Here is an 8,836-nt window from a genome sequence, read left to right on the forward strand (position 1 = left end):
ACACTCACGCCTATAATTCCAGCACTTTGGGAGGCCGAGGCAGGTGGATTACTTGAGGTCAGGATTTCGAGACCAGGCTGGCCAACATGGCAAAACTCCATCTCCACTAAACATACAAAAACAAACAAACAAATTAGCTGTGACAGTCTTAAGTAAGCAAACAAGTAGACAAAACTTACTTTCATTCTTCAGACAGCCTGATAGTCACCTCATTCCACTTTACGAGTGTAAAGTCATCACGAGGAGAAAATTGTTCTACATGTAGGTCATGAGTTGACATTTTCTTTCATCATCAATAAAAACAGCAGGTTCCAATGTGTAAAATTTGGATTTATCTCTTTAGCATAACTCAAATGAAATAAACCATCCCTACCAGATAATAACTTTTTAAAATAAAAAAGTTGATGTAGAAAACATTTTAATCAATACCACAAGTAGCACTCGATGTAATATTTATGTCTTACTTGGAAACCGTTTCTTTTTGCAAAACTATATTTCAAAAGACAGAATAGTCATGGTACAAAAACGTTTATTTAAATTAAATATTTTCAACAAATTAATATTGACAACTGTTTCAAAGTATGTGTCGTTCTTTCAAAAAAAATGAAACAGTTTAGCTTAATGGCTGTGATACTGTTTTATGAGATTATTCATACATGCTCTGGACTGCACACCCGTCAATCATATCATCAACAATTTACTATTTATTACCAAATGGCATATAAAGTAATAGCATAAAGAGTAATCATATCTTATAAGTGATTTTACAATAGGACATCTTGGGAGGGCAAAAAGGATTTATCAACAATACAAAACATAAGATAAAAATAATAGGAGATTATATAAAACATATTTCATACAGGAAATAATATGCTAAAATAAAAAAACAACAACAACTGTCTTTCAGCACACTGTTACACATGCTCCTTCACAGGAGGTCTGGGAGAAAGATGAAAATGTTTTGGGGTCAGGTGTCCAGGGCTCAGAAACATTTTTGGAATCACAGTGAGTTTCTGATTTGTGGGAAGTTGCTCTAAAGCACTGGCTGAGGACTTTGCCTGGGGACCTGGCTGGTGAGGAAGGCACTCTCACTGCTGCTGGAGGAAGCATGCTTGGGCTAAGTCAGGGGCTGTTTGAGTTAGCGACTAGTTCAGCAGTGGAGGAAGAGTAGAAAGAAGAGAAGAAGAAATCCCAGAAAAGAGAGTAAAGAAACTGGAGACGGCTGGGAAGGAAGCACCTTTCAAATCTACAGAGGGGGAAGTGTATATCCAGATTTGAGGACAGTGACTTTGCTTGGTTGTAAAGTCCTTTTAGGAACCCGGGCTCTTTGGGTCATCAGAAACAGGGAGTTGGCAAGAAGCTGTCATTGTTAATAAAAATATCTGATTTAGACTTTAAGAGTTGCATGAAGTGGGCATGTGTCTCTCACACTCCTTTTATATATTCAGACTGTGCAGATTCTTTTTTTTTTTTTTCCTTGAAATGGAGTTTCACTCTTGTTGCCCAGGCTGGAGTGCAATGATGCAATCTTGGCTCACTGCAACCTCTACCTCCCAGGTTCAAGACATTCTCCTGCCTCAGCCTCCCAAGTAGCTGGGATTACAGGTGTGCACCACCACTCCTAGCTAATTTTGTATTTTTCGTAGAGACAGGGTTTCATCATGTTGTCCAGGCTGGTCTTGAACTCCTGACCTCAGGTGATCCACACGCCTCAGCCTCCCAAAGTGCTGGGATTACAGGCGTGAGCCACCATGCCCGGCCTAGACTGTGCATATTCTCTTGAAGTGTGTGTATAATAAAGAGAGACAGAGACAGAGAGAGAGAGAGAGAGAGAGAGAGAGAGAGAACTGCTTTAAAATGTATATTTAAAATAAAATAGTTTTAACTCAATCCCATTTTCTGTAATATAGGTAGCCATACTGGTTAATGTCTCAAATCAGGTTGACTGTTTTTTGTCAAATTGTGAGTCCCTTTGGAATTTTGTGGTCATTTTGGAAAGGAGTGCAGAAAGTGCAGAAAGCCTCGTGGTCCTTGGGCTGTGCACACAAAATTATCACCAGATCATAGGTTAGTGAGCTCATTAATGAGTCAGATTTCCCCATATTCCTTTATTAACCTTGAGAGAACCCTAAATCAGAAAACTGTGGACCAGAAGGGACCTCGGCTATCAAGTCTGTCCCACCATTAGTTTCGACGATGGCTACAAAGAAAAGAGGTCGGTGAATATTCTACTGGGAGACAGCAACTCTCAGGGGCTGGAGGAAAACTCACTTGAAGGAATATACTTAAAATGCAGGCTGCAGGGGCTTGAATGTGGGGAAGGGGATGGAGGCGGCACTCGGATAAGCAGAGTCCAGCTTAGGCCAAAGGCTCTGGGGCCACAGTTCAGACCTCCCTGCCCTGAGTGGTGGGAGGAAAGCTAGTGTGGCTGCCGGGCTCCCCCGCCACTCAGGGCACAGGAAGGAGAGGGTGTGAGGGCTGGCTGGACGCGGCGCCTCCAGCTCTATGACACACTGTAGCTGTTGTAGTACGTGGCCGTGGCATCAGCCAGGACAGAGATGAGGCTGGTCTCTGTGGGACCCGTTGGTGTCACCTGGGAGACGGGGACATGCCCACTGAGGGCCATGGTCCCTGTGGCAGAGTCTGGGTGGCCAGGAGTGTTCAAATACTGGTCGAATTCATTGCGATCCATGTCCCCCAGGAGTTCCACCTGACTCAGTTGATCCAGGGCATCCAAGCCAGGGTGCTCAGGAGGCGGGGAGAGCTGGCCCAGGTGGGCTTGGAGGTTGGAGTGGAGAGGGTGGTAGGTGGCCGGGGAGTAATAGGCAGGAGATGGGGGACAGCCGGGTACAGGGGACATCATGGAGACGCCGGGGGACTGGCCAAGGGCCAAGGAGCCCAGGGAGTGGCTACAGTGGAGAGGGCTGGGGGCGTACTCCGGTGAGTACGGGGGCCCTGGCAGATGGGGGATGCGGCGGGGGTGGCCGTGCTCCTCCTGGCAGGGGGAGGAGAAGAAGGTCTGCTCCGGCTCCAGCACGTCCAGGGGAGACATTTCAGGAGGTGTGGGCAGCCCGTACGGGTACGTGTCCACACTGCTCGGAGTGCCGCCGCCGCCACCACCAGCCGGCCCCTCGTGGTAGCAGCCCCGGAGGCTGGGCAGGGCAGTGCCGGGGGAGTACTCACCCCTGTCCTCCTTCTCCCCCAGCGCCCCCCGGCTGCCGCTTCTCTTCTCCGGCAGGGCGTTCTGGTCCCGGGAGAGGGAGCTCAGGAGGAAGCCGGGATCCACGCGCTTGCACAGCCGCTTGGCCTGCTTTTTTCTGCGCGGCCGGTACTTGTAGTTGGGGTAGTCCTGCATGTGCTGCAGGCGCAGCCGCTCCGCCTCGTCCACGTACGGCCTCTTCTGAGACAGCGTCAGTGCCTTCCACGACTTTCCTGCTCACACAAGGCAGAGGAGGCCATGCTCAGTGTTGTGCCCTCAGGCATTGCACATGCACACGCGTACACACACATGGGCACATGTACACACACCTCCCTTCACCCTCTCAGTCACAGAGGACACGGGCACCTCTTGCACCCTCTTCCCAACCCAGATCCTGCAGACACAGTGAGGCGAAATCAACACCTCTGCTTGCATCCATAAAGCCAGATCGTGCACTGTGCACACAGAGAGCATCGCCTCTCATGTAAGAGCCACCAGAGCATGCCCAGGCTACAATGCAGGGTCCCCAGTGAAAAAAGCCCACCTGACCATATTCAGCTACAGGAAGAAAATACCTAATGATCACAATATTGATTGGGGCTCTTTTTACCCTTCGAGGGTCCATTCTAAACATTTGTGCATTCTCATGAAAATCTCTGCCTTCATTGATTAGTGCAGGCTAAAGAGATACTGTCATAGTTACCTATGGCATAAATCTCACAGCCCTTTCTGGGAGGGAACTCAGGCTCAGTCAATAGTTTCACAGATGTCAGTAAATCAGAGATTTTCACTTAGGTTAACAAATGCCTATTCCTTACCTCTGAAGGTCAAATAGGACCCTGCTGGATGACCGAGGCCAGAATGCTAACATCTGCCTGCAACGCATGTATGCATGCCCAGACACATGCGTGCACACACATATACATGCAAACCATCACTTCCAGCCAGCCATCTTTTGAGGACCCTTGACGGTGCCAGGGCACCTGCTTAGCCACAGATCTCCATGCAGAAGCTATTCCCTGCACTTCTCTGAGTCTCTATTTTCTTCAGTATAAAATAAAGATATTGTGACACTCTCCAGCTCCAAACTCTCTCTTTAAAAATTATTCCATGCTTGCAACCCACTGGTGCTAATATGCTGGCTGTACTTGATCTTCTATTCACCATTGCTTGCTTGTCTGTTGTTTTTCAAGTCCCCGGAGCATCTTCCCTCATCTCTCAGTGTGCACTGCACACCCCTCCTGCAGTGTTTTCTAGGGGTGGAAGGCTTCTTGGGTTGCTTTGCTACCTCCTAAGGTGGGCTCAGGATTCTACAACTTTAACATGTTCTCCCACGATGCTAATATGTCCTGAAGTTTGAGATGCATTAACCTAGAGGTTAAGGCCTAAGGAAAGGGCTATGTGTTCCATTCAGCACATTCTGCACAGGGCCAGGTGCAGAGCCGTGCACACAGCAGCCCTCAGTACCTCTGTCGACTGGTTCCTTGGGCCGGGGCTCACAGCCAGGGTAGGGCAATGATTAAGGGCATTGTACCACTTGGATGAAAGTTTATAGAAATTCTGTGGAGCTTTTAACTAACATCATTAGCTGTCACTTAAAAGCATGACTTGAAAGTGTTAGGAGCTGCAGATTCAGGGCTGATCATCAGTTCCCAGCCTGTGGCTGAGGCTACAAACTGTTGCAAGCGACCCAAGATTCAGGTGCACCCCATACCCTGTCCGTGGTCTCAGTATAAAATGTGGCCCTAGCTTCTAAATGCATCCGGATGTTATATGATCAATAAAATACGTGTTCATTTTAAAATGCTACCAAATATCTCCTTCTCTTTATGCACTTTCTCAATCATAATATATTAAAAATACCAGTGTGACTAGGTCACATTTTTAATGTTAAGGTTTGGAAGGTTTATAGTGGAAAAAGTTGAGACTCTCATATGCAGGCTTTTCCTCTCAGGTCAGAAAGGAAGCCAAGAAGGAAATGTCACACAGGTGGAGGGGATCATCCCGCTGCCCCCTGCTAACAGGTGCACAAAGTCCATATTGTGAAAAGCACCAGTGTTGCGGTTTCCCTCACCCAGTGCCAGGAGCTACATGGCTCAGCAGGAAGGAATCCGTGTTTTTTCTGCAGAATGAACTGTAACCTCCTGAAGCTGAAGTGTAGGCCCGACTGGGACCAATTCACAGGAAGCATCTGTCTCCTGTGTCCCTGTGTCTGCCCCTTTCCTGGGAGCAGGCCTCCCCAATTCCGAAGGGCCGTGCTTCTCACCCTTCCCTCCTCCCCAATCCCTGGCCCAGGCCTGCACAGAATTCCTTCTCTATCACCCTCACAGCAGTGGCTTGCTTCCCCCTCAGCAGGCATGGTCAACAGGCACAGTGCCCAGGGTCCGTGGAAAAAAATGTTTGGGGATCCACAACAAACATATTTTCATTTCTTTTAAAATCTAAAGAAAAATATAAACTAATCGGTTAAAGAAAATGTTTTATTATTGTACATATTAATATATTTGTCTTTATGCCAACACTGTGTAAAATAAAAATGTTACTGTTTTTTGATGAGGGAAAAGGCCCCAGAAGGCTGCAGACCACTAACGCGAGTTGGTGAAGCCAGCCACGAGGCTGGGCCCTTTGCAACCAGCACTCCATCAACTGCTTTACACAGCAGCTAAACTGCAGGAGGGCTCGGCCTGGGACCCGCTCTGCGGGCCTGCGGCTTTGACCAGCAGAAAGAGGGGCGTCAGTCCTATCTCCAAAGTTCCGCCCCGGGAAAGAGCCCTGAGCGCTGAACTCCGACGAAAAAAAGAAGGGCTCTGTTCTGGGCAGGGTGGGGTTTGGGAAGGGTAAAGACGGCCTCGGGTGCCCACACGTCCCTTCTTATAGGACCTGTCTCCCGCTGCGTGCACCAAGTGCTTGTGCTTTGAAAGGTTTTCGCCGATTAAACCGAATAAAAACCGCGTCGAAAGGCAAAGAAGTTAGGGGTTAGGTAGGGTCGAAAAGTACTCAGCTCGACACCAGAGGAAAAAGAAACCCCCACAGGAACTCCGGTTGTTCGGGTGTGTCCTAACAGCCTCACTCCGGACCTCTTGAACCTGGTGGGTCCGTGTCCCCAGCCCCTGCGGGGACAGCCCAGGAAAAGGCCGGGTTCCAGGACAGCCCAAGCATCCAAATCAAGTTATCTACACCCCCGAGGCTGATAATAGATGAACGAATCGAGTCTATTGGGGTAAGTTTTTTGTTTTGTTTTTCTCTTAATTATTTAAAGCAAGGATTCGTTCCGCAGGGTCTCTCTTCAGGAATATTCGTTAATTATAATTTCATCTGTGACAGCCTTCCTCTGAGATGGCCCAATTGTAAGATCCAGGGAATGCTGGGTCTTCCCACTTCGGTATTTCTAGCAAACGCCGGTTCCACCCAGCCTCGACGTTTCCGTCCCTGCCCTGTCCATGCGTGCCGGTCCCTGCGGCCAGGCTTCCCAGCCTGGCCGCTGCCCCGTCTCCCCGCCCCCTGGGGCGCCGACCTCCGCTCCTGTCCCAGCAAAGGAGCCTCCCCTGCCTGCCGCGCTGTTTCACTTTGGACCGCGCCAAGTGCCCCCGCTCTGAATCCTGGGCACCGCGAGCACCCACGCTCGCGCAGACGGCCAGCCACGCGGGCACGAAGAGGGCCCTCGCCCCGCGTGCCGGGTTGTCCCCAGGCTCCGCGCTCGCACCCGCCCTGCCAGGCAGCCAGCCGCTCGCCGTCCGCCCCCCGCCCCCAGCCCCCAGCCCGCCCGACCGCGCGCTCACTCACCCAGCATCTTGCTGAGCTCGGCGTTGTGCAGGTCAGGGTTCTGCACCGCCAGCCGTTTCCTCTCGTCCTTGGCCCAAACCATGAAGGCGTTCATGGGCCGCCGGATACGGCTCTCGGAGCCCTTGTCCCCCGGGGGCCGAGGGGCGGCGGGCGGCGACTGTCCATCCGACAGCTCGGCGTCCAGGGCCGGGCACTCGAGCCCCTCGGGCCAAGGGTAGGCTCCCAGCAGCGAGGCCATGGCCGCACGCGGGTCGCCTCGCTTAGCTTGGCGGGGCCGGCGCGGACCTGGCCCTCGCACCGGTCGGGGCGTCCAACTTGGCCCGCAGCCGCGACCCGGCCCCTGATTTATCAGCTTCGGGCGGCCGCGTCCTCCAATGACTCTCCAAGGCGGCGCGGCCCCTCCCTCGGTGTCGGCACGGGTCCCCTCCCTGCGTCCCGGGCCGCCGCCGGGTCCCCGCTCCAACCTGCCGGGAGGAGGAGGGAAGAAGGGAGGGAGGCAGGGCCTCCTCCCCGCACCCGCCCCCGGCCCGCCCCTCCACCGCCAGGGGCCCGCCCGGGGATCTGCGCCGGGCTGGCCCGGGCCGCCTCCCGCCCCCTGCCCTGGACCCGCAGGTGCCGCAGAGCCGCAAGGCAGGCGCTGGAGGCCCGCTCCAGCCCGGGCCTGCCCGGGTCAGACTCCACTGCCCCTCCTGCGCGTGGAGCCTCGGAAAACCCAATCCAACCAGGTTTCGCCGAGCTCGCCTGGGCGTGAGAGACACTGACCATGAACCCCTCAGATCAGCCGTTCTTAATACTCCGACTGCCATTCCTTTCTAAAATGACCGGGTTTCGGCCACCGCAGCCCGAGCCAACTGGGGTCGCCACAGAGGCCGGCCGGAGCCGGAGCTAGGGACTGCACCCCGCCTCGGGTTCTGTGCAGTGTTCGCCGAAGGCCCCGCGACGCCCCCGCCGCCCCTGGCTCTCAGGAGGGCGAGGCCGGCGTTCTGGTTCTCAGCCACCTGGTTGATTTCTCCTCTCACTCCACCCGCACCCAGTCTCCGGGGCCAGGCCTCCAGCTCCCTCACTTCTGGCTCTTCTCACCCTGAATTTTCTCCTTATATTTTCTCTTTCCTCCTCGGATTGGCAGTCCGGCTTCTCCGAAAGGAGTCGCTCCCGCCCTCTCGCGTCCCCCCTGGCTGAGCTGCGACCTGCTAACTCCCCCAGTTTCCCTCATCTGCACACCCTGGTGTACACCGACCGTGCGTGCCGGGCCCGTGTGCAGCCTGGGGACTGCGGGCTGGGAGCTCACGGCCGTCGCTTGCCCGCGCTCACCGCAGCTCCCATGTCACCCGGCCCCCTGTGTGGAGCGCTGTTCCCGCACTCTCATATAAGCGCCGGCACACAGTAGGCGCTCAAGGCCTGCAGAATGAGTGAGCAAATATGGCTCAGACACCTACTGAATGAAAGTCGGCAGGTTTGACTAGATCCTGGAATTCAATATTTACTGAGCGCCCTCCATGTGCCGGGCTCCACAGAGGTGATCCTGGAAGGAGGCAGCGTTGTGGGGGTGGGGGTGGGGGTGCCGTGGGATCCGGTGTCAGAACCTGTCTTAGTGTTTAGGTGACTGAACGTGCGACTCTGGACAAGTCACATCTCTCTGGATCGCCTTTCCTAATCCTAACACGGGACGATGATAAGACTGACCTTTCAGGGCTGTTGTGAAGATTCGGTGAGACAAATGTAGAGAAAGCTCCAACCCTTCCTGTGATGCTTGACGTTAATACAACTCTAGGCATGAAGCCCGTGAGCCTGAGTCCGAATTTCAATGTTCCCGCGCGCAGCAACCGATGCCTTGCATGCAACATGCAGCGGGCC

The 8,836-nt window shown here is 53.1% G+C and overlaps 1 protein-coding gene across 1 annotated transcript; it reads right to left on the minus strand.

The window, feature by feature from the left end:
- Nucleotides 1-512: 512 nt before the first annotated feature.
- Nucleotides 513-7,294, minus strand: SOX7 (SRY-box transcription factor 7). Its single transcript, XM_050801098.1, has 2 exons — nucleotides 6,983-7,294; nucleotides 513-3,432 (listed from the first exon to the last, which is right to left on the minus strand). The coding sequence occupies exons 1-2, from the start codon at nucleotides 7,218-7,220 to the stop codon at nucleotides 2,504-2,506; spliced, it is 1,167 nt and encodes a 388-aa protein (XP_050657055.1). The 5' UTR covers nucleotides 7,221-7,294; the 3' UTR covers nucleotides 513-2,503.
- Nucleotides 7,295-8,836: the final 1,542 nt, after the last annotated feature.

This window comes from Macaca thibetana, chromosome 8, assembly GCF_024542745.1.
Source record: "Macaca thibetana thibetana isolate TM-01 chromosome 8, ASM2454274v1, whole genome shotgun sequence".
NCBI lineage: Eukaryota > Metazoa > Chordata > Mammalia > Primates > Cercopithecidae > Macaca > Macaca thibetana.

Coding starts and splice junctions, on each gene's coding strand:
- SOX7 (XM_050801098.1), bottom strand. CDS start 7,220: ATGGCCTCGCTGCTGGGAGCCTACCCTTGGCCCGAGGGGCTCGAGTGC. Junction 3,433..6,982: donor CGAGCTCAGCAAGATGCTGG/GTGAGTGAGCGC, acceptor TTGTGTGAGCAG/GAAAGTCGTGGAAGGCACTG.